The sequence below is a fragment of the Choloepus didactylus genome, chromosome 12 (assembly GCF_015220235.1).
Source record: "Choloepus didactylus isolate mChoDid1 chromosome 12, mChoDid1.pri, whole genome shotgun sequence".
Lineage (NCBI taxonomy): Eukaryota > Metazoa > Chordata > Mammalia > Pilosa > Megalonychidae > Choloepus > Choloepus didactylus.
The window spans coordinates 19,263,698-19,290,798 of NC_051318.1; the positions used below are offsets into that span (position 1 = coordinate 19,263,698).

Here is a 27,101-nt window from a genome sequence, read left to right on the forward strand (position 1 = left end):
AAGTGTGGTGATGGATGCACAGCTGTATGAGGGTACCAGGAGCAACTGATTGTACACTTTGGATCTCTGGATAATTGTATGGTATCTGAACAATCCCAATTAAAATTAAAAAGGAAAAAAAAAAAAACAGCATGGTACAGGGATAAATACAAACATACAGACCAATGGAACAAAACTTGAGAGTTCAGAAACAGACCTGTGCGTTTATAGTCAATTGATTCTTGAAAAGGCTGCCAAGTCCACTCAACTGGGACAGAACAGTCTCTTCAACAAACGGTGCTGAGAGAACTGGATATCCATATCCAAAAGAATGAAAGAGGACAGCTACCTTACACCTTATACAAAAATCAGCTCAAAATGGATCAAAGACCTAAATATAAGAGTCAGGACTATAAAACTACTAGAAGAAAATATAGGGAAGCATCTTGAAGACCTTGTGGTAGGTAGTGGTTTCTTAGGCTTTATATCTAAAGCACAAGCAACCAAAGGAAAAACAGATAGATGGGACCCCCTCAAAATTGCATACTATTGTGCTTTAAAAGACTTTGTCAAAAGGTGAAAAGGCAGCCTACTCAGTGGGAGAAAATATTTGGAAACCATATATCTGATAAGGCTTTCATATCCAGAATATATATAAAGAAATCCCACAATTCAACAACAACAACAACAAAAATTTTAACTGGGCAAAAGACTTGAATATAGATTTTTCCAAAGAGGAAATACAAATAGTTAAAAAAAAAAAAACACATGAAAAGAGGCCAAACATCACCAGCTATTAGGGAAATGCAAATCAAAACCATAATGAGATATGATTTCATACCTACTAGGATAGCCACCCACAACAAACAGAAAACTACAAGTGTTGGAGAGTGTGGAAAATAGGAACACTTATTGACTGCTGGTGGGAATGTGAAATGGTACAGCCACTGTGGAAGACAGTTTGGCAGTTCCTCAGGAAGCTATGTATTGAACTGCCATATGATGTGGCAATCCTGCTACTAGGAATATACTCAGAAGAACCTAAAGCAGGGACGGAAACAGACATTTGCACACCAATGTTCAAAGCGGCATTATTCACAACTGCCAAAAGACGGAAACAACCCGTGTGCATAAACTGATGAATGGATAAACAAAATGTGGTATATACATACAATACAAAATTATTCAATTGTAAGAAGAAATGAAGTCCTCATGCATGCAATGACATGGATGAACCTTGAGGACATTATGCTGAGTCAAATAAGCCAGACACAACAGGACAAATAGTGTATGATCTCACTAACATGAACTAAATATAATTAGCAAACTCATGGAGCTAATATCTAGATTCCAGATTACCAGAAGATAGAATGAGGGTAGAGAATGGGGAGCTGATGCTTAACCTGTGCAGAATTTTTAATAAGGTTTCCTGTAAGTGTTTGGAAATGACTAGAGCTGAGTAGCACATTATTTCGAGTGTAATTAACAGCACTGAATCGGGTGTGTGACTGTGGCTGAAACGGTGGTTTAGGATCATGTATGTCACTAGAAGGAAAGCTACAGGGCAAAACATAGGACTGTATAGCATAGCGAACCCTGTTGTGGATGATGAAGGTGGTTAATAACACAAATATAAGAATGTTCTTCCATGAATGTTGTTCCATGAACTAGAAAAATGTATATCACTATTACGAAGTGTTAACAATAGGATGGTATACAGAAAAAATACACTTAATGCAAACTATGGACTAGAGTTAATAATATAATATTCTTCCATCAACAGTACCAAAGGTACCACACCAATGTTAAACATCAATAATAGGAAGATATAAGGGGGTTGGGGTTTTTCTTTTGGGAGCAATGAAAATGTTCTAAAATTGACTGTTGTGACGAAAGCACAACTCTGTGATTATACTCGGACCCACTGATTGTACAAACATTGGGTGGACTGTATGGTGTGGGAATAAAACTGCTTTAATTAAAAATAAAATCAAACCTGTATGGAACTGGCATAAAGGCATATAGGCCAATAAAACAGAACTGAGGGTCAAGAAATAAATCTACACATTGATGGCCAATTTATTATCATCAAGGATGCCAAATGCATTCAATCGGAAAGGAATAGTCTCTCTGACAAATGGTGCTGGGAAAACTGGATATCCACGGGCAAAAAAATGAAAGTGGACCACTACCTCACACCATATATAAAACTTAACTCAAAATGGGTCATCAAGTAGAAAAATAGGGGAAGGAAACAAACAAACAAACAGACAAAGGTACCCAGTGTTCTTTTTTACTTCAATTGCTCTTTTTCACTTTAATTATTATTCTTGTTATTTTTGTGTGTGTGCTAATGAAGGTGTCAGGGATTGATTTAGGTGATGAATGTACAACTATGTAATGGTAGTGTGAACAATCGAATGTACGATTTGTTTTGTATGACTGCGTGGTATGTGAATATATCTCAATAAAATGAAGATAAAAAAATAAAATAAAATAAAAATAAATACAACTGAAAAAAAAAACAAAAAAAATGGGTCATCAACTTAAACATAAGAGCTAAACCCATAAAACTCTTAGAATACTCATAACCTTGTATTTGGAAATGGATTATTTAAGACTATACCAAAAGTACAAACGAAAGAAAAAATAGGTCAAATGGACTTCAGGAAAATTTAAAAATTTCTGCTCAAAAGACATTATCAAGAGTGAAAGACAACCTATTGCTTGAGAGAAAATTTAGAAATCATATCTGACAAGGAATTAATAACCAGAATATTTAAAGAACTCCTATAATTCAGCAACAAGACAACAACCCAATTAAAAAATGGGTAAACGACTTGAATAGACCTTTCTCAAAAGCCGATATACAAATGGTCAATAAGCACATGAAAAGATACTCAAAATCACTAGTCTTCAAGGAAATGCAAATTGAAACTACAATGAGATACCGCCTCACACCTATTAGGATGGCTACTACTAAAAAAACAGAAAATATCAAGTATTGATGAGGATGATGAGAAATTGGAACCCTTGGGCATTGCTGCTGTGATCATAAAATGGTGCAGCCACTGTGGATAACATTTTTACAGCAGTTAAAAAGAATAAAACGTCAAATTGCTATATGATCCAGCAATTTCGCTTCTAGGTATATAACCAAAGGAATTAAAAGCAAAAACTCAAACATATACTTGTACACCAATCTTCAGAGAAGTATTATTAACAATAGTCTAAAGGTAGAAACGCAAGTGTTTTATCAACAAATGGATAAACAATGTGAGATATATATATATATATATATATATATGTATGTATGTAAGGAAATATTATTCAGCCACAGAAAGGAACATAGTTCTGCTATGTGCTACAACATGGACCATGGAGACATCATTTTGAGTGAAATAAGCTACACACAAAAGGACTAATATTTGTATGATCACTTCTTATACGAAATACCTAGAATAAGCAAATTCATAAAGAAAGGAGACTGAACATTACCAGTGGCTGGACATAGCTGTAATGAGGAGTTATTGCTTATTGGGTAGAGTTTCTATTTTAGGTGATGAAAAATTGTGTAACAGATGGTGCCAATGGTAGCACAACATTCTGTATATAATTAATGTCACTGAATTACACAACCAGAAATGGTTAAAATGGCAAATTTTATATATGTTACCACAATAAAAATAAATAAATACACACGAAGACTTTCTATCTAAGATAAGGTACACGATCAGGTACCAATTAGAGCACTGATATTCAACACTGGACTGGAAGTTTACCCAGAGCAATTAGGCAAGAAGAAGAAATAAGAGAAACTCTAACTGGATCATACAATATTTGTGTGATCTCACTTACATAAATTAATTATAATATGCAAAGTCATAGACACAAAATCTAGACTATGTTACCAGGGGATAGAATGGGGAACGATAGCTTAATATGTGCAGATTTGTTTAAGTAGGTTGAATTTAAACATTTGGAATTGGATAGTGGTGACGAGAGCACATTATTGTGAGTATAATTAACAGTGCTGAACTGTGAGTGAATGGGGTTGAAAGGGGTAGTTTAGAGTCATGTATGTCACCAGAAGGAAAGCTACAGGTGAAAATATGGGCATGTATAAAACAGTAAATCTTCTGGTGGACAACAACTGGGATTAACAATACAAATAGTAAAAAGTTCTCTAATGAACTAGAACAAATGTACAACACTATCACAAAGAGTTAATAATACAGGGGTATTTGGGTGAAAATGTACCTACTGCAATCTATGGACTATAATTAACAGTAATATTCTCTCATCAACAGTAAAAAATGTACCACATCATTACTAGGGGTCAACAATACCAGGAGATAAGGGAAATGGGATATTTTGGGTTTTACTTTATATTACTATTATTATTATTTTTGGAGTAATGAAAAATGTTCTAAAATTGATTGTGGTGATGATTGCACAACTATGTGATGATACTGGGAGCCACTATACTTCGGATGGATTGTATGGTGTGTGAATATACCTCAATAAAATTTCATTTAAAAAAAAAACGAAGACATCCTACTTGGAAAGGAAGAAAACTATCTTCACTCACAGATTACATGAAAGGATCCACAAGAAAAGTGCTAGAGTTAATAAATCAATTCAATAAAAGCTTCAGAGTATAACTCAAAAACCTGTTGTACATCAGCAATGAAAAAACACAAAAAGAAAATGAGAAAATAATTCCATTTACAATAGTATGTGAAAGCGTAACAACCTAGGAATAAATTTAACTAAAACGGTAAAGACTTGTACACTGAAAACTAAAAAAGACTGTTGAAATATATTAAAGACCTAAATAAAAAGAAAGACACTGTATGTTCATGGTTTGGAAGACATATTGTGAGGTTATCAATACTATTCAACTCAATCCTAATCAAAATTCCAGCAGCTTTCTTTGTAGAAATGGAAAATCCAATCCCCAAATGCACATACAATTGCAAGGGTGCCAAATAGTCACAAAATCAAGGAAAAGAACAAGATTGGAGTTCTCCTAATTCCTGATTTCAAAACTTACTACATATCTACAGAAATCAGAACCACGGGGCTGAGGGAATCCAAGACAGCAGATCTGGAGAGACACAGCAAATTCTCCTTCGTCAAAAATACTAGATAATGGACAGAAAGTGCTTCAGAACAGCAGTTCCAGGGGTCTACTGGCTGTTCAGGGACTTCTACACCCAAAATGAGTCTACTTGGAGAAATCAAGTAAGTGTTTGCTCAGGAACACTGACAGGGAATGGGCAGCTGGAGCCGGCTGACTGCAGGAGGGGAGTAGTCTTCCACGCACTGGGCACCCTCCTCAGTATCTGGCGTGGGTGATAACACTTCACTGAACCACGGCCAAGAGGCCCATGCGAGGCACTGGCCGCTGATGCAGGCAGATGATCGTGGAAGGGGGTAGCTTTCCACGCCCCGTGCAGCCATGCAGCCATCTTTGCAGCTTTCTGGGAGATAATCCTTCATAACTCCACAGCTGAGTGCTTCCTTGAGGGAATTCAGGATTTGGCAGGCTTGTGACAGCATCCACTCTTCCACCATGGAAGCCCGGGGTGTGCACAATCTAAGCGCAGAGGTGCCCCACAGGAAGTGCCAGAAGCCCTCCCCCAATCCCAGGGACTCATGGGCACCCAACAGAGAGGGACTGTGGAGCATTTGGGATGGAAGGTGAGACAGGCAGCTCTGCAGCACCAGAGTATTCCATCACAGCCCCAGGAAAGGCTGGAATCACTGTGTCCTAGAGCAGATTCTGCCAAACTGCACAGGGCAGGCCCCCCATCCACAGCGCTGGCAGTCCCTAGTGCACATGGAATACTGGTGCATTGATAGGACCTCCACATGGTTTGGACCCCCACTCAGTGCACAGACGAAGTTGGGGAGAACTGGCTTGAGGGTAAGAGGTGGCTTAGGAGCGCCATCTGCTGGTAGGTCAGGGAAAGTGCACGCCACCAAGCTGTAGCTCTGACAAATTAAAGACACATGTTCGAATAAGCCTGCATATCCTAAAAGAAACCTAACAAGATAAGAAAATGCTTTATTTCCTTAAAAGAAATAAGGAGAGAGGGGGAAAAATAGATCTGACAAATAAAAACCAAAGGATAAAATGGCTATTCATGAACTGCTTCACAATAATAATATTGAATGGGAATGGATTAAATTCCCCAATTAAGAGATACAGACTGGCAGAATAGATTAAAAAATATGAATGATACATGTTGTTTAAAATAAACTCATCTTACACCTAGCAACACAAAGAAATTGAAAGTGAAAGGATGGAAAAACATATTCCATGCAAGCTACAGCCAAAAGAAAGCAAGGGCATCAATACTAATTTCAGATAAAATAGACTTTAAATGCAAGGAAGTCATAAGAGACAAAGACGACACTATATACTAATAAAAGGGACAATTCACCAAGAAGGAAAAGCAATCATAAATGTTTATGCACCCAATCAAGGTGCTCCAAAGTACACAAAATAAATATTGGCAAAATTGAAGAAGCAAAAGATTTTCCACAATAATTGTGGGAGACTTCAATACATCACTCTCTCCTACAAATAATCAGCCAGAGACAGAAGCAGTAAGGAAACTGAGAACATAAATAATGTGACAAACAATTTAGACTTAACAGACATATATAGAGCATTACATACCAAATTACCAGGATATACATTCATCTCTGATGCTCATGAAACTTTCTCCAGGACAGATCATATGCAGGGGCATAAAACAAGCCTCAATAAATTTTAAAAAGATTGAAATTATTCAAAGCACATTCTATGACCACAATGGAATACAACTAGAAGTCAATAACCATCAAAGATCCAGAACATTTACAAACATCTGGATGTTAAACAATACACTCCTAAATAATCCGTGGATCAAAGAAGAAACTGCAAGAGAAACTGCTAAATACCTAGAGACAAATGAAAACGAAAACACAACATATCAAAACTCATGGGATGCAGCGAAAGCAGTATCAAGGGGAAAATTTATAGATCTAAATGCATAGACTAAAAAGGAAGAAAGAGCTAAAATCAAAGACCTAATGGAAAAACTGAAGAAGCTAGAAAATGATCAGCAAACTAATCCTAAAGCAAGTAGAAAAAAAAGAAATATCAAGGATTAAAGCAGAAATAAATGATATGGAAAAAAAAAAAAAGAATCTGGTTCTTTGAGGAGATCAACAAGATTGACAAACCCTTAACTAGACTGACAAAGTCAAAAGGCCAAAATAAACAAAATAATGAATGAAAAGGGTGAAATTACTGTGAATCCCAAAGAAATTAAAAAAATCATAAGAGGATACCATGAATAACTATATGCCAACAAACTAGATAATTTAGAGGAAACATATAATTTCCTGGAAACACATGAACAACCTAGACTGACGAGAAAACAGAAGACCTCAACAAACCAATCACAAGTAAAAAGATCCAATCAGTCATCAAAAAGCTTCCTATAAATGAAAGCCCAGGGTCAGATGGCTACACAGGAGAATTCTATCAGACTTTCCAAAAAGAACTGACACCAGGAAAAAAAAAAAAAGAACTGACACCAATCCTAGTGAAACTCTTTCAAAAAACTGAAGAAAATGGAACACTATCTAACTCATTTTATGAAGTCAACATCACTCTAATACTAAAAGCAGATAAAGATGCTACAAGATAGGAAAACTACAGGCCAATCTCCAAAATGAAAACAGATGCAAAAATTCTCAATACTTGCAAATCGAATCCAAAGAAACATTAAAAAAATCATGCACCATGACCAATGGGGGTCATTCCAGGCATGCAAGGGTGGTTCAACATAAGAAAATCAATCAATATAATACAACACATTAACAAATCAAAAGGAAAAAACCAAATGATCATCTCAATAGATGCTGAAAAAGCATTTGACAAAATTCAGCATCATTTTTTGATAAAAACACTTCAAAGGGTAGGAACTGACATATGATAAAGGCCCTTAGTCAGCACAAGGCGCAATGGTAAGAGACTGAAAGCCTTCCCTCTAAGATCAGGAACGAGACAAGGATGCCCGCTGTCACCAATACTATTCAACATTGTGCTAGAAGTGCTAAGCCAGAGCAACCCGGCATAGACAAAGAAATAAAAGGCATCCAAATTGGAAACAAAGAAGTAAAACTCTCATTATTTGCAGATGATATGATTTTATATTTGGAAAAACTCTGAGGAATCAATGACATAGCCACTTGAGCTAATAAACAAATCTAGCCAACTGGTGGGATACAAGATTAATGCACATTAGTCAGTAATGTTTCCATACACTAGAAATGCCCTAACTGAACAGACACCCAAGAAAAAGATTGCATTCTCAATAGCAACTAAAAAAATCAAGTACCTACGAATAAACTTAACCAAGGATGTAAAAAAAAACTACACAGAAAATTACATAACTTTACCGAAAAAAATAAAAAGGGACCTAGAGAGATGGAAAGATATTCCATGTTCATGGACAGGAAGGACAGACATCATTAAGATTTCAATCCCACCCAAACTGATCTACAGATTCAACGCAATTCCAATCAAAATTCCAACAACCTATTTTGCAGACTTGGAAAAGCTAGTTATCAAATCTATTTGGAAGTGAAAGGTGCCTCAAATTGCTAAAAACATTGTAAATAAGAAAAACAAAGCAGCAAGACTTATACTTCCTAACTTGGAAGCCTACTATAAAGCTACAGTAGTCAAAACAGCAGGGTATTGGCACAACGACAGAAATATTGATCAATGGAGTCAAATTGAGATTCGGAAATAGACCTCCAGATCTATGGTCGACGGATTTTTGATAAGGCCCCCAAATCGCTGAACTGGGACAGAACAGTAACTTCAATAAATGGGGCCGGGAGAACTGGATATCCATATTATGCCAGTATGAATGTATTGTGAACCCCAAACGCCACTATCTTTGATGTAATCTTGTGTGGGCAGACATTATCAGTTTTGATTAGATTTCTTTGAGTGTTTCTTTGGAGATGTGCCCCACCCAGCTATGGGTGATGACTCTGATTGGATATTTCCATGGAGGCATGGCCCCACCCATTTAGGGTGGGCCTTGATCAGTGGAGCCATATAAACGAGCTGACGGGCAGAGGGAACTCAGTGCAGCTGTGAGTGACGTTTTGAAGAGGAGCTACAGCCAAGAGGGACACTTCGAAGAAAGCACAGGAGCTGCAGATGAGAGACAGTTTGAAGGTGGCCATTGAAAGCAGACTCTTGCTCCAGAGAAGCTGAGAGGACAAATACCCCAAGTGCAACTAAGAGTGACATTTTTGAGGCACTGCAGCCTAGAGAGTAACATCCTGGGAGAAAGCCATTTTGAAACCAGAACTTTGGAGCAGATGCCAGCCACGAGCCTTCCCAGCTAACAGAGGTTTTCTGGACACCATTGGCCATCCTCCAGTAAAGGTACCCAATTGCTAATGTGTTACCTTGGACATTTTATGGCCTTAAGACTGTAACTGTGTAACCAAATAAACCCCCTTTTATAAAAGCCAATCCATTTCTGGTGTTTTGCATCCCGGCAGCATTAACAAACTAAAACACATATCCAAAAGAATGAAAGAGGATCCCTACCTCATCCCCTATACAAAAATTAACTCAAAGTGGATCAAAGACCTCAATATGAGAGACAGTACCATTAAACTCCTAGAAGATAATGTAGGGAAACATCTACAAGACCTAGTATTAGGAGGTCGCTTCTTAGACTTTACACCCAAAGCACAAGCAACAAAAGAAAAAATAGATTAGTGGGAACTCTCAAAATTAAGTGCTTCTATACCTCAAAGGAATTTGTCAAAAATGTAGAGGCAGGCAACACAATGGAAAAAATATTTGGAAACCATGTGTTCAAGTTTGCTAATGTTGCCATAATGCAAAACACCAGAAATGGATTGGCTTTTATAAAAGGAGGTTTAGTTGGTTACACAGTTACAGTCTAAAGGCCATAAAGTGTCCAAAGTAAGACATCAACAATCAGGTATTTTCACTGGAGGATGGCCAATGGCATCTGGAAAACCTCTGTTAGCTGGGAAGGCATGTGGCTGGCGTCTGCTTCCTCCCAGGTTGTATTTCAAAATGGTATTCTCCAAAATGTCAGTATCAGCTTCCAACAGCCATCTTCAAAATGTGTCTCTCAGTTTCAGCTAGCAGTGAGCTCCTTCTGTCTGAGCTTTTATAGGGCTCCAGTGCACTAATCAAGGTCCACACTGAATGGGCAGGGCCACACCTCCATGGAAATTATCTAATCAGAGCTATCACCTACAGTTGGGTTGGGTCACATCTCCATGGAAACAACCTAATCCAAAGGATCCAATTTAATCAGCACTAATATGTCTGCCCCCACAAGACTGCATTAAGGAATATGGCTTTTTCTGGGAGACATAATATATACAAACCGATACACCATGTATCTGATAAGAGACTGATATCTTGTATATATAAAGAAATCCTACAACTCAACGACAAAAGTACAAACAGCCCAATTATAAAATGGGCAAAAGATATGAAAATACATTTCTCTGAGGAGCAACTACAAATGGCTTAAAAACTCAGGAAAAAAATGTTCATTTTCACTAGCTATTAGGGAGATGCAAATGAAGACCACAATGAGATATCATCTCACACCAATAAGAATGGCTTCTATTAAACAAACAGGAAACCACAAATGCCAGAGAAGATGTGGAGAAACTGGAACTCTTATTCATTGCTGGTGGGAATGTATAATGGTATAGCTACTCTGGAAGACAGTTTGGCAGTTCCTCAGAAAACTAAATATCGAGTTACCTTATGATCCAGCAATTTCACTTCTCGATATTTACCCAGGAGATCTGAAAGCAGTGACACAAACAGATATTTGTAAACCAGTGTTCATAGCAGCAATGCTGCCAATTGCTGAAAGATGGAAACAATCCAAATGTCCTTCAACAAATGAGTGGATAAACAAAATGTGGTATATACATACGATGGAATACTATACAGCAGTAAGAAGTAACGAGGTCATGAAACATGACAACATGGATGAACCTGAAGACATAAATGCTGAGTGAAATAAGCCAGACACAAAAGGAGAGATTCTGTAAGTTACCACTAATGGGAACTCTGTGAAAAATGAAAAATAAGTATCATATAATGTAGAATATAGGGAACCCAGAGATAGTCAGAAGCTAGTGAAGGGGGAACAATAATCTATTATGTACAGATATGATAATGAGGGTGACCTTAATGGTATGGGAATACTCAGGTGTGGCTATGGCTCGTTAATGGCATTATAAGTATCAGTGATGCATTGAAAGCGAACATGTTCGTAAACGGTTGTTTAAAGGCACCACAAAACTATGTACAAAACTATGTGTTAGCATGATATAAGGTATGACACTGGTTCAGAGGGTTAACAACAGAGTGGTATGTGGAAAAACTATCCATTATGTATTAATGACTACATTTGTTAGGAAAATCTTACCGACTCTACACTAATACCAGGGATGAATAATTAACAGCTGATAAGATCTCTGGGATGTATTATGTCATGATAATTGTCTAAAGCTAAGAGTGATGATGATTGTATAACTAAGTGAAGATAATGTAGAAAGTGACCGTTATCTTGGGATAGAATACATATTAAGTGAAATTAGGAACCCACTACTTAATAGATCAGGCCCTCAACTTGAGGCTTGCTCTTGTGAAACTTATGAGCTATAAATGGGAGGCTGAGCCTTTCTATAATTATCCATAAGAGGCACCTCCAAGGAACCTCTTTTGATGCTCAGATGTAGCCTTTCTCTAAGCCCAACTAGGCAAATAAATTCATTAACCTCCCCCCCCACGAGAGACATGACTCCCAGGGAATGAATCTCCCTGGTGACATGTAACATGACTCTCAGGAATGAGACCGGCCCTGGCAGCAAGGGACTGAAAATGCCTACTTGACCAAAAAGGGAAAAGGAAAGGTAACAAGCTGAGGCTACTGAGAGTGGCTAAGAGATCTCAAATAGAGTTGAGAAGCTATCCTCGAGGTTTCTCTTAAGCCAGCTCCAGCTAGACATCCCCCATGGCCACAGTATGCCATGTCCTTACCAAAAGTCATCCCCAAATACCTAGGACCCTACCCGAGATTCTATAAAAGATGCACTCACTGAGTTTTATCTCTCAGAAACTTAAATTCACCAGAGTGTTCCTATACCAGACAAGTCCTAAAACCCAGAGGCACCAGCCTCTTTAAGAACAACTGGATGCAGCCCCTTCCCCATACTGTCAACACCCCCTTTCAATATGAACAAGTTAGGGTGCTCAGTGCCTAGACACCCCTGAAGATGAAGAAAGAGATTAAGTTAGAGGAAGGGGAAGCAACAAACAAGGTAAGATTTAACAAAGGCCTATGAATACTGAAACTTTATATAATTACACATTTTTTTATTGGATGCTGGGGTGTTGGAATGGCTGGAGGGAGGCAAATGACATGGAGGAACTATAGCCTATAGCATCCTTTGGGATTTGCTGTATAGCTCCCCATTGAATTGTGCCTTGAAGGTCTTCATCTTTCTGTATATACCTTGTAGTGCATAAAAAGGAAAGAACTGAAAGTGTGGAACTGTAACCCATATCAATTTTTGAAATTACCTATATGACTGCTTGCTGAGCTGTACACTGAGAGACGACACCTTTCTGTATGTATATTTTACAATAATGGAAATGGATGAAATTGTGAAGCTGTGACACATGACACACTGAAATTTGCTAACTACTTATGAAACCGTACATTGAGAGTTAACACTGTTATGTATATATGTTAAAGTTCACAATAAAAAAAATAAAATAAAAATTAAAAAATTTTAAAAACCATAGGACTGGCATAGACATATAGACCAATGAAATACAACTGATAATCCAGAAATAAATTCAAATATCAATGGCTAATTTATTTTTCACAAACGTACACAGTACACTCTATGGGGAAAGAATACTATCTTCCACAAATGTATACTGGGAAAACTAGATATCCACGTGCAAAAAAGTGAAGGCGGACCCTTACCCCACACCATATATAAAAGTTAACTCAAAACTGATCAATGACCTAAATATAAGAGCTATGCCCATAAAACTCTTAGAAGAAAATATTCATGAACTTCTATTTGAAAATGGATTATTTAATATGACAACAAAAGCACAAAGGTAAGTAAATTGGACTTCATCAAAATTAAAAAGTTTTATGCATCCAAGGAAATAATCAAGAAAGTGAAAAGAAACCCACAGAATGGGAGATTTAGAAACTATAGCTGATAAGGATTTACTATCTAAAATATAAAAAGAACTCCTATAACTCACAACAAGACAAACAATTCAACTTAAAAATGGGCAAAGAACTTGAATTGACACTTCTCCAAAGAAGATGTATAAATGGCTAATAAGTACTTGAGAAGATGCTCAACATCATGAGTCACCAGGAAAATGAAAATCAAAACCACAAGATACCACATCCACTAGGATGCCTATTACTAAAAAAAACTAGACTATAACAAGTGTTGGTGAAGATGCAGAAAAACTAGAACCCTTGTACGCACTGTTGGTGGATATGTAAAATGGTGCAACCACTGGTAAAAACCACTTGGCAGTACCTCAAAAAGTTAAACATAGCATTTCATATGACTTGACAATCCCACTTCTCAGTACATACCAGAAAGAACTGAAAATAGGCACACAGATACTTATTCACAATAGCCACAAGGTAGAAACAACCAAATATCCATCAACAGATGAAATAGTTTAAAAAAAAAAAAAAAAGCATATACCTATAGTGGAATATTATTCAGTCATAAAAAGGAATCAAGTTCTGATACATGCTCCAATATAGATGAACCTTGAAAATATTATACTGAGTAAAATAAGCAACACAAATAGACACACCTTATATGATTCCAATTTACATGAAATATCTAGAATAAGCAAATTCATAGAAACAGACTAGGGATTTATTGGTTAACAGGTGCAGTGTTTGTTTGGGGTGAAGAAGAAGTTTTGGTAATGATATGTAATGTAGAACAATATTGTGAATATAATTAATGCCACTGCATTGTACATTTAAAAATGGTGAAATGTGCTATTTTTTTAAATTCTCTTTTTCATGTTAAAATAATACTAGTAAAACACACTAGAAAAAAAGTGAGTAATACATGACAAATAAGATGCCCCACTGTCAGAATATTGTAGTGGTGAATATAAAAGGAGTATTCTTTAAAATACCTTTATACATAAATCACTTTATGTGATTAATTTCCTAATACTCTAAGGAGAAATGCAAGATTTTACATTTTCTTCTTAGTTAAAATATGAAATTAAGAAAAAAGTAAATGAAATTAAAATTTTTCACATAGAATATTTCAAAAGGTAGCACTAACCACTCCAATAAAAAAAAATTCAGCCAAAAATTTAAATTCATATACATGGAGTAGACTATCACTTATTGCTTACCAGGATTATGATGACTTGCAGATTCTCCATTCTGAAATACATCTCCTGCCACATTCATTCTACCAGGATTAAAAGGTCCTACTCCAGTCTTGGTCTGTGAAGTTAAAGATGGGGTGTATGTTTGTATATTAACACCAAAATTACTTGTCTGCAGTCCGTTAGAGACATCTCCCAAGTTGGTATTCTGCAGTGATGTTACATGTGTAATCATTAAGTTCATATCACGTCCGTCAGTACTTTCTAATTGGCCATCATTCACAGAGCTTACACCTGTTTCTAATGTTGTAACATTAGCAATCTGAATTTCAGAGTCTGGTTCTGTGGTGATACCACTATTACCCATTCCTGCATTTACCTTACTTCTTGAAAAACTTGAAGTGGAGAAATCCACATCACTGGTTCTGTTTTTAACCTCAGGAGGTCTCCTTTCAACAAAATTAGAGGAGTTTTTCTCTTGTCCTTGATTTGTTTCCATGTCCTCTTCATCATCAATGATAATTGTCTCACTCACACTTCCTTTTTGAGAAGCCAATTCTTTGGAGGAAGGAAGAGTTTTAGAATCATTTCCTTGTAGTTCTTCATTTTTTGACGATGTAAATGTTATAGTTCTTTGATCAGCTACCACTGGTGCAGAAGATGGAGGAGGTTGTGCAGGTTCAATAAAAACAACATCATCATCATCTTCCACTGTTGAGTTTTGAAATTTATTAGATCTAGAAACTAAAGGATTAGATGGACTACTGAATGAATTTCCTACATTCGTGAGACTAGTTGCCATGGCTGTGTTCCCTAATAAAGCAGGATTCTGGTCAGTCAATTCTAATCCTCCCACTGAACCTGTGTCCATGCCAAAGAACCTGTTAGAGATGGAAAAAAGAAAAAGAATAAAAATCTCAGTGTAATGTAGCTTTTTGTGTTGCTCTAACTGAAACAGTAAACAACAACAACAAAAAAAGGCATTTTTTCATTCTTTCCTATTCTATACGAGAATTATTCTTATCTAACTTCCAGGAAAATATTTGATATCCATTCTCTGATCTTCTCTCATTCATTGAACATTTAATAATAGTTTACATGTCAACTTCTGCAGCATAAAAGGAAGATAATTATTCAATTTTCAGTAAACATATGCAGTATACTCCCACCACAATCCCCCTTTTGGGGTACATTGTATAAACTTCAACACCAAAAATATATATAAATCCTTCCATATACATTTGAACTGAAAAATAACTGAAATCTGACCAAAAAAAAAAATCCCTTCACTATATATTTATCCCATTTATCCATTATATTGAATAAAATGGTATGGTCTCATCCCTAATTTCCTTTACCTTCTTTTCCTTTCTTTAATACCCTTTTCTCATATTTCCTGCCTCCCACATAACCATGATTAAATCCTTCCAAAAATGTGAAATCTTTTTGACCTTTCCAGAAAGCTTAAAAGCCTTTTTTAACAGGCACTATCCTGTGTGCTTTATATTCAGGGAGTAATTTGAATAATGGCCCCCAAAGACATCACATCCTAATTCCTGGATCCTATAATTATATCCTTATATGGAAAAAGGATCTTTGCAAATGTGATTAAAGTTAAGGATTTGGGTGATATTATCAGGGATTATCCAGGTGAGCCCCAAATACAATAAAAAATTTCCTTATAAGAGAGAAGTAGAGGAAGATTAAAGACAGAAGAGGAAAAGGCAAAGAAAGGACACAGGCACAGATTAAGAGTGATGTAGCCAAAAAATGTCAACAGCCACCAGATGCTAAAACAAACAAGGAACTGAGGCTCATTCTCCCCTAAAGCCTCCGCAAGTGTGCGTCCCTACCAACACCTGGATTTTGGCCCTGTGAAACTGATAATCAGGACTTCTGGTCTCCATGACTATGAGAAAATAAATTTCTATTGTTTTAAGCCAGCAAGTTTGTGGCAATTTGTTACAGCAGTCACAGAAAACTAACACAATCTACTTATTAATTAAATCCTAAAAACCAATGATAAAGGTATAATTTTTTACCTATTTTAAAGATTAGGAAATTGTGAGAACTAACTTGCCAAGTCACACAGCTAGAAGGCATAACCGGTTCTCTATAATTCAAGAGCCCAAATTCTTAAATCTCTCCACTATATTCAACTAGTATTTTCTGAGTACCTACTATATACTAGGTAATGCTAATGCCAAAGGGCCAGCAGAGAGTTAACAGTAAAGAGCCAGAAAAAGAAAATAATTTCTAAAACAAAGTTATTGAGAGGATGAGATCATATGTAGTAGCAGATGGTAGTAAGCTAATACTGAACAGAAATCACCTTAATCTCAGAGACTACAAGGGGAAAATACAACCGGAAGGGAAAAAATTTAAGAATGATTATAGATTATAAGCAAATAACTGTTGACAGGATGGATGCAAACTGTAAGTAGTTTATAAACACTACCCTCATTTTCATAGAGTAGGTCATCTGTACAAGTGAGGAGATAAAGGTTGTACAGGTCTTAAACACTGGTTTAAGAAAACTGCAGCAATATAAGCAAATAGCAATATTAAGCAATAAAAGAGCCTCTAGAAGGAAAAAGAGAATAATATAAATAATTATCACTTTATTACAGTGTATGTTCAAGGATGTGTGCAGCTAGCTCTCATATATTCAGAGGACAGAGCAATAGATGATGGATGATAGACAGGGAGGGAGTGAGGGAGGGAGGGAAAGAAATAGCGATGTGACAGCATGTTAAAGTTGGTGGATTGGGCTGTTGGGGGCTGGGGGGTCAGGGTATGATGGAATTCTGTGTATGGGGTTAGTATTGTTCTTGCAACTGTTCCTATAGCTTTGGATTTATTTAAAAAAAAATAACATTTGGTCTATCAGTTTGGTAAAAGTGTACAAGATTGTTAGATTTTTATTAGGTGGAGGAAAAGGTCATGAACCCTCTGGGGAAGTAGAGGGCATTTATACAATATTTACTGAAATTTGCCATGTACCCACTTTCAACCCTGGGAGTTCACTGTACCATCATTTGTAACAGCAGAAAGTTGGAAAAAAGCAAACTGTCCTTCAGTAGATTATTTTTCTTATTCCTTTGTTTGGATAGGGTTTATTAATTTTCTTGGGGTATGATAGGAACATGTTGGAAGCAAAGTAGTTATTTTAGGTTTTGTTTTTCTTAATCCTTTGTTTTGTTTGAAATGTATGTCTTTTGTTGCTTGTTTTAATTTTTTGATAAATAAACTTTAAAAAATTAAACAAAAAACAAAACAAAAACAAAAAACAAAACAAAACAAAAATTATTATCACTTTGCCAAATGGTGGGGAATCTATTTCCATTTTCTTTATTTTTGAATCTAATTTATTATTTTAAAAATAAGTTTAAATTAAAAAAAAAATTACAGAGTGTGTAGACAACTATAGGATAGGTGAATCAGAAAAGACCTCTTTGAGCAGGTAACATTTACAATGAAACGTGAAATGACAAGAAAAATCCAGCTATTAGAAAATTGGGAGAAGGGAATTCCACACAAAATTCCAGAAAACAGCTCCTGCAAAAAGCCTAAAGGGAATGAGGTTGGCTAATTCAAGCAACAGAATAAAGGCCAATGTGGCTGCCAACAAGGTAAGTGGCTAAGTGGGAAGAGTGGTATGAGATGCGATAGAGAAATAGGCACAGAACAATTCGATGGCCAACAAGGTAACTCATGAACTACATTCAACAAAGATTTATTGAACACCCAGTATGCAAAAGACACTGTTTTACGCACTTCAGAAAATCAGTACACAAAACAGGTAAACATCTGCGCCCTCAGAAAATGTGAATTCTAAAGGCAGGAGTGTGGATTTTTCCTAACAGAAACATTGCAGTGTTGTCAGCAAAGGGATCACCCTGGTTTCTATGTGGGAAATGGATTATAAAAGACCAAAGATATCAATTAAATGTCTGTTAGAATAGTCCAGGTGAGAAATGATGGTATCATAAACAAGGGTGATGATAGGAGATGGAAAACGTGATGAGATTAGGGATATTTTCTAAAGGCAGATCTTACTGACATGAAAAGATCTCCAAGATACACTGTTGAATGAAACAATGTTACAAAGCAGAGCATTAATATAATATTATGTATACTCCCCTGTGCCACTTTGAAAGTATTGTGTCCCCCAAATGCCAGTATCTTTGATGTAGTCTTGTGGGGCAGACGTTTTGGTGCTGATTAGATTTGCTTGGAATGTGCCCACCCAGCTGTGGGTGATGACTCTGATGAGATATTCCCATGGAGGCATGGCCCCACCCATTCAGGATGGGCCTTGATCAGTGGAGCCATATAAACGTGCTGACTCAAAGAGATGGAACTGAGTGCAGCTGTGAGTGACATTTTGAAGAGGAGCAAGCTTGCAAGAGAGGAACGTCCTGGGAGAAAGCCATTTTGAAACCAGAACTTTGGAGCAGACGCCAACCACATGCCTTCCCAGCTAACAGAGGTTTTCCGGATGCCATTAGCCATCCTCCAGTGAAGGTACCTGATTACTGATGTGTTATCTTGGACACTTTATGGCCTTAAGACTGTAACTGTATAGCCAAATAAACCCCCTTTTTATAAAAGCCAATCCATCTCTGGTGTTTTGCATTCTGCAGCATTAGCAAACTAGAACACCCCCCCAAAAAACCACATATGCAGTATATTTGTTCTAAACTACATATATTTGTATAAAAATTCATGAAAAAAATTCTAGAATTATCACACCATGCTGATAGAAGTAGTTTCCTAGGAGGGGCAGGGAATGTGGGTAGAAGATGGTCAAGAAAACAACTTTAAATTCCACTTTAATCTAAAAAGAATTTATCTTAACGATAATGAAAAAAATAGGAGTCAGTACTTGAAGATGATACAAAGTCAACAAAGTCTTAATGCAAAATACTTCCAAGGAATATTCATCTCCAGATGCTAAAAAGAAGGATTCAAAATAAGTACTTTTACAGACATAAAATAGGGATATACCACCGTGGAGAGACTGTAAGGAACTTGTCTTAGTCACTGTTGAATCTCTAGGGCCTAAAATAGCACCTTAAGCAAAGTAGACACAAATATTTATGGAGAGGCAGAAGGCAAAACCAATCAGTAAGTTTATTTTAACTATCAGAGTTATTTTTAAATATTACCTGTCAATATACAATCTAGCCCTTTATTTTATATAAACTCTGTTTTTCTCTGACCATTAAGCATCCAAGTTAACCAAGTTCTAGTTTCAGGTGACCACTATTTCCCATCCAATACAGTAAGGAATATGAAAGGATTTCAACAATTTATACAATATTTTATAGGATACAAAGATTTTATTTTATTCTCAATTGTGACAATAACCCCTTTGACTTAGGTAAAACAAATACTAATTCTATTTTTTAAAATAGAAAAACAGGTGCTTAAACACAATCAAAATGGCCAAAGCTCCCAAGACAACATGAGGATTCAAACTCTATGTACAGAATTCGATTCCTAAACTAGTCTTCTTTCCATTCAGAGCAAGAGCTGTGTGCCTATCTGCATACAGATGGAGAACATACAAATGTTGGAAAAGGATGTAGGATACATTTATATCTGCTTGAAAGAAAATGGGCAATTCTATTTAAATAAGGAGTGATTATTTGCTTAACCCTATGATCTAAAAATTATCATTCCACAACCTAAAGCATTTTAAATAATTTTCAAAATATAAATACCAAAAAAAAAAATTAAAAGATATACATCATTACTCCAAAACCTCCTCAAAAAGCAAGATTTATTTATAGCAAAAACAATAGGGTATGCTAAGGGGAAAGCTTCAAATAAGGTCTTATGTTACTAAATTTAAATAAACAAGAAAAAAATTAACAATTACTACAAAGTTTTAAAATTGAAAAATGTTGAATATTTGTAAACTTTTCAATAAATTCTATTAAATATTAAAGAAAATAAAGGTATAACCATTCAGTAATAGTTCATTTATTTACTGCTTATTATGTCCAAATATGCCAATTAAACTTTACAGCAATCTCAGGAGGTAAACTCTATTATTACCACCATTTTACAGATTTAAAAAACCCAATATTCAAAAGTAGGCTGCTCAAGACCACAAGTAGGCAGTGGGAGAAATCAGGATTCAAATATTCTTAACTACTATGCAATATATAATTAAGGTATTGGACAATAAAATAATATAAATTACACAGATTTTTTAATGAATAGTAATTTCCACAAGGCAACTCTTATTAAAATAAGTCTTTCAAAAAAGAATAATAAAACCAATATTCAAAATATACAAGTTTCAAAAGGAAGTGCCTGACTAAAAGGTGGTTAAAATTTTTTAAATATATTTTAAAAAAAGAAGTTGAACTTGTATTCATCTTAAGATAGAAACTACCCTGATTTAATAAAACAATTTTCAGAGCAATAAGGCAATAGTTCAGTCTAAATCTACTAATGTGAAATGTACAGGCTTTTAATGCATGAGTTACCTTGGGTCCTTCCTACATTTTAGCATACCTAAAATAGAAGGAAACAATTTCTGGAGAAGAAAAGCTAGAAGTGACTTCACAGTACCCTCTGGTAGCTTCTTGGCGTCAACTGAGTCTTCTCTGAAAGAATATGACATCGCATAGAATAAAACCTCCCTTACTACACAGTTGTCTACAGAAATCCACTTCTCAAAACAGATTAACCATTCAACTGTAATAACTTTTTTCAAACCCTATACTGTAAATAAATTTTGTCAAGTCTACATGTCATCAACAATGTTTCAACTACCAAATATTTACCATCCAAAAGCTAACCATTTCTACATTACACAAATAAACTCAATTTAGCCACTTTTCTACCTTAAGCCAATTCTAACAAGGTATTTAACACAACAAATAACTTCATTTTCCTGAGCTTCAATTTTCCCTACAGTAAATGGTATAAACATGGTTCCCAAGGTTTTTCTTAGAATTCGAAGAGGTAAGTGGATGGGAAATCCTAAACAATTACCAGACAATTTTTGCCTATACTATAGGATTTCAGTGAGTTTCTCATTAATTTTTCAGCTTTCTTGTGACACTCCATCAACATATACCACAAATGCTTTCAGTTTTATATGATCTTTACTTTGATTCAGTGAACATCAACTAACAATAGTTGATATTCTAATGAATAAACAATGAAAAAGCAGTAGTTATATATAAATATTGATAAATTCCTAAAAGGAAAGCATCAGTACTTGCTTAGGAAAGCTTATAAACCTACAAAAAAATAAAGCCAGAAGAAAAGCAGTGCAAAGTGCTTTAACAAAAACATTCACCATTTTCTCACCCATAAGCCTACCTAAGACAGCTTTCTAGGTTCCAGTTAAGAGTTACAAAAGTTAACATGAATTATTCTCTACAGCCAATACAACACTTATAATAACTGAATCAATGACAAATTTTAAATTTTAAGAATGAAAATTCTTAATAAAATATGAACAGGCACTTTCATTTAGAAACACACATACAATTTCAAACCAAAAGATAACCTCAAACTGAAAGGATTACCATTAAAATCAGGTATATGACAAGAATATTTCTTATAATCATCATACAGCACTATTCTGGAGGTACCAGCAAATAAAATGACATAAGAAATAAATTTAAAAATCTGAAAGAAAGAAAATTATCATGATATGCAAACTATGATTCTTTACCTGAGAGACTGAACAGATTACTCTTAAAAACTACAACAAACAGTGAGATAATTTAGCAAAGTGACCAGATACAAAATTAATCTGTAGGAAGATGGCAGCACAGAGGGGAGTGGAAGCTAGTTTGTTCCCCTGGAAAAACTAATAAACAACCAAGAACAACAAGTAAATAATCTGGAATAACTGCAGGGGGACAAACGTGACTGTCCATTCATCATACACCAACCTGAATTGGGAGGAATGCCCAAGATCACAGCATAAAATCTGTAAGTAAAAACTGTGGATCCAAGTCAGGAGCCCCCTCCCCTCATGACCTGAACTGCAAAGCCTCACGGTGCTAGAGAGTAGCACTCTCCCAACAAGCCACTACAGCTCAGCTAAGCTCCAAGTGGGGTTTTAAGTAACAAGCGTGGACTGCTCAATACAAGCTACGAATCCCCAACAAGCAGACAGAGGCTTTTCGTGGTGACTGATCTTGGAGAGCTGGAGGGCAGCCGCAGACTGGCCCTGAAGGGGGCTTTCTGTCCCTTTTTTGGCTCAGTGGAGAAAGCTTCAGCCATTTTCAGTTCCCAGTGTTCTGGCCAGACAAGGGTGGAGATAGCACAGGCAGAGTCTATTCAAATGCTAATGACCTCTCCCTAGGGCGGTTGTCTTCCCTAAGAGGAAAGAGGTGGGGCCCAGCTCTATTACCTGCCTTCCATTCAGAACCAGACCCCACAGCCTGGGGGAAAACAGCCACAGACCACACCTCCTTACACCAGTCTGGAGCAACAGGCTGACAGGTGCCACCTGCTGGGCAGAAAAGAACAGTGACCTGAGGCATCACAGGGTGTACCAATTTTCTAAGACACACCCTCAGGGAAACCGGATACTGAATAGTTCTTCCTTCTGGGACAGGAGCCCGTTTTGGTCTGGGAAAATCTGATTGGGGTAACCAAGGAAACCATGCATAGACAACAGAAAATGACAACCTACGCTAAGAAAAATGAAGTCATGGCCCAGTCAAAGGAACAAACTTACACTTCAACTGAGATGCAGGAATTTAAACAACTAATACTAAGTCAATTCAAAAAGTTTAGGGAAGATATGATGAAAGAGATGAACAGTATAATGAAAACAGAGGTAGAAATTGAAAGTTTGAAAAACCAACTGGCAGAATCTATGGAAATGAAAAGCACAACACAAGAGATGAAAGACATGATGGAAACGTACAACAGCAGATCTCAAGAGGAAAAAGAAAACACTCAGGAACTGGAGAACACGGCACCTGAAAGCCTACACACAAAAGAACAGATAGAGAAAAAGAATGGAAAAATACAAGCAACGTCTCCAGGAACTTAAGGACAAAACAAAAACCAAGAATGTATGTATCATTGGTGTCCCAGAAGAAGAGAAGGGAAAAGGGGCAGAAGCAATAATAGAGGAAATAATCAATGAAAATTTCCCATCTCTTAGGAAAGACATAAAATTATGGCTCCAAGAAGCACAGTGTACCCCAAACAGAATAGATCTGAATACACCTACCCCAAAACACTTAATAATCAGATTATCAAACGTTAAAGATAAAGAGAGAATCCTGAAAGCAGCAAGAGAAAAGCGATCCATCACATACAAAGGAAGCTGGATAAGTCTATGTGCGGATTTCTCAATAGAAACCATGGAGGCAAGAAGGAAGTGGGGTGATATATTCAAGATCCTGAAAAAGAAAAACCACCAACCAAGAATCCTATATCTGGCAAAACTGTCCTTCAAATATGATGGAGAGTGTAAAATATTCTCTGACAAACAGACAATGACAGAGTTTGCGAACAAGATACTTGCTCTACAGGAAACACTAAAGGAAGCACTACAGACAGAAAGGAAAAGACAGGAGTGAGAGGTTTGAAAAACAATTTTGGGAGATAATAGCACAGCAATGTAAATACACTGAACAAAGATGACTGTGAGTATGGTTGAAAGAGGAAGATTGGGACCATGTGGGACAGCAGAACAAAAGACGAAGGATAAAGCTTGAGACTGTGTAACTCAGGGAAACCTAGGGTGCTCAACGATTATAATAAATGGCACAAATATGTTTTTACTTGAGGTAGAACAAATGAATGTCAACATTGCAAGGTGTCAAAAATAGGGTGGGAATGGGGGGAAAATACAATCAATGCAAACTAGATATTATAATTATCAGAAACATTGTATTATGCTTCCCTTAATATAACAAAGGCAATATACCAAAGCTAAATGCATGTGGTGGGCAGGGGGGAATAGGGGAAGGGTATGGACTCCTGGCATTAGTGATGCTGTCTGACTCTTTATTCTATTTTAGGTTAATGCTATCTTTCCTTTTGTTGCTTTCTATCTGTCATGTTTTGTTTTGCTTTGTTTCTCTCTCTCTTTTCTTTTTCTTTTGTCTCTCTGCCTTCTTTGACCCTTCCTCCTCCTTTGTGGAGGAAATGGAGATGTCCTTATGTAGATAGTGATGATGGTGCTGAATACATACATGCGTGACTATACAGGGAACCATCGATTGTTTACTTAGTACTGAATGTATGCTGTGTGAACAAAACCATCTTAAAAGAAATCAGTTGATGAAGAAACCTTGAGGGCACTATATTGAGTGAAATAAGACAGACACATAAGGGCAAATATTGCAGAGTCTCACTGATATGAACTAATTATAATATGGAAACTCACAGACATGAAATCTAAGTTACAAGGATATAGAATGAGGCTCAAGAATGGGGAGTGGTTGCTTATTATGAGCAGAATGTTCAACTAGAGTGAACTTAAACGTTTGAAAATGGACAGGGGTGATGGTAACATGTTGTAAAAATAACTAACAGTGCTGAAAGGTGTGTGAAGGTGGTGGAAAGGGTAAGTTCAGAGTCATGTATGTCATCAGAAGGAAAGCTGAGGGTTAAAAGATGGGAATGTATAAAACAGTGAATCTTGTGGTGGACACCATCTGTGATTAACTGTACAAATATTAGAAATCCCTCTCACGAACTAGAACAAATGTATGACACCATAACTAGAAGTTAATAATAGAGAGGCATATAGGAAAAAAATATATACCCATCGCAAACTATATACTATAGTTAATAGTATTTTAACATTCTTTCATCAACAGTAACAAAGGTACTATACCAAAACTATGAATCAATAATGGAGGGGGGGCGTGGTTAGGGGTATGGGAGGATCTGAGTTTCCTTTTTTTGTCTTTATTTCTTTTCTGGAGTAATGAAAATGTTTTAAATATTTAAAAAAATTAATTGTGGTGATGGATGCACAGCTGTATGATGGTACCATGGGCAACTGATTGCACACTTTGGATCTTTGGATAGTTTCATGGTATGTGAACAATCTCAAAAAAGAAAAAAAAAATATATATATATATACATATAAAAGCATTTGCTCAATTAAAAAAAAAAAGTACCTAATTAGATAAGATTCACTAAGATACCAATTTTCCCTAAATTAATCTATAAATTTATTTTGATCCCAATAAAAATATGAACAGGATTTTTTACTTAATGAACTGATTTTCAAATTCATACGGACAAATAAAGTAGAACAAACTGGAAAATCATGAGTAATGAGAAGAAACTAATACATTATAAAAGCTACAATAATTAAAACAATGAAGTATAGAATAAGAACAGGTAAATAAAATAAACCAGAGAGTCGAAAATAGATCCAAATATATCAATAAATTTCCTTGCAATTCATATCCTAAAAAAATGAAGACAATATAAACAAAGAGCCCCTACAATCAATGAGATAAAACCAAGAACACAATAGAACAAAGGGCAAAGAAGAGTAAACACAGTTCACAAAAAAAGGAACTATAAATGACTCCTTAAAAAAAAAAAAAGGAAATGTATATTTAACCTACAAAGTACCACCAATTTTACTTAACAGACTGAAAAAGATCAAAAGGTTTAACACCCTGTATAATGTGAGTCTCATATTGCAAACTGATGTACACTGCTACAAATTTCATGGATGGCAAAAAAATTTTCTTTAACTAACCAATTCCACTTCTAGGCATCCATCCCACAGATACATTATTTCATATTTTAAAGAATGAAATGTTCAAGGATTACACACTGTTGTTCATAGCAGCATTATTCATAACTGCTAAAAGATGGGAGCAACCCAAAGTATCCATCAACCAATGAATGGATAAATAAAATGTGGTACACACAATGGAGTATTATCCAACCATAAAAAGGAATGAAGTTCTGATACACATGACAACATGGATGAGCCTTGAAGACATCATGCTGACTTAAAATAAGCCACACCAAAAGGATAAATTTTGAAGATTTCAGTAACACGAAATAATTAGAATGAAAAAATTCACATAGTCAGAAACTAGAATACAGGGTACCAGGTGCCAGGGTGCAAGTAGGGAACGGGAAATTAATGCTTAAATTGTACAGTTTCTATTTGGGATGATGGAAAGGTTTTAGTAGTGCATGGTGGTGATGGTAGCACAACTTTGTAAACAACACTGAATTATATATTTGAATGTGGTTAAAAGGAGAAATTTTAGTTGGTGTATGTGTTACTGGAATAAAATTTTTAAAACATAATAAATATCATAGGACTATACGACACAAACAATGAACCTTAGAGTAGTTATAAAAATGTTCTTTCATCAATTGCAGCTAATATACCACACTAATGCATAGTGTTAATAGGATATTATGGGAACTCTCAATTTTATGTATGATTTTTCTCTAAACCTACAACTTCTCTAATAAAAAGTGGAAACAAACAAAATGTACAAGGATATTCATTGTAAAGTCAAAAGACTGAAACATTATTCCACTGATCTATGTATCTATCTCTAACAGTAGTACACTGTCTTAGTTAATCTACCTCTAAGATAATATAGGAAAACATCTTCAAGACCTT

General features: G+C 35.9%; 1 protein-coding gene across 3 annotated transcripts in view; it reads right to left on the reverse strand.

Moving 5' to 3' along the window:
* The window catches only part of ZMYM2 (zinc finger MYM-type containing 2), a 148,547-nt gene that overhangs the window by 104,635 nt on the left and 16,811 nt on the right, over nucleotides 1-27,101 (reverse strand). The window contains exons 3-4 of one of the 3 annotated variants that reach the window (XM_037799713.1): nucleotides 14,862-15,363; nucleotides 14,507-14,600 (exon numbers count right to left, since the gene is read on the reverse strand). In XM_037799713.1, coding sequence (XP_037655641.1) covers nucleotides 14,507-14,600; nucleotides 14,862-15,353 — 586 coding nt within the window. In that variant the 5' untranslated portion in view covers nucleotides 15,354-15,363. Of the gene's footprint in view, nucleotides 1-14,506; nucleotides 15,364-27,101 lie in introns of those variants that run through there. The other 2 variants (XM_037799712.1, XM_037799711.1) reach the window with 2 other exon arrangements.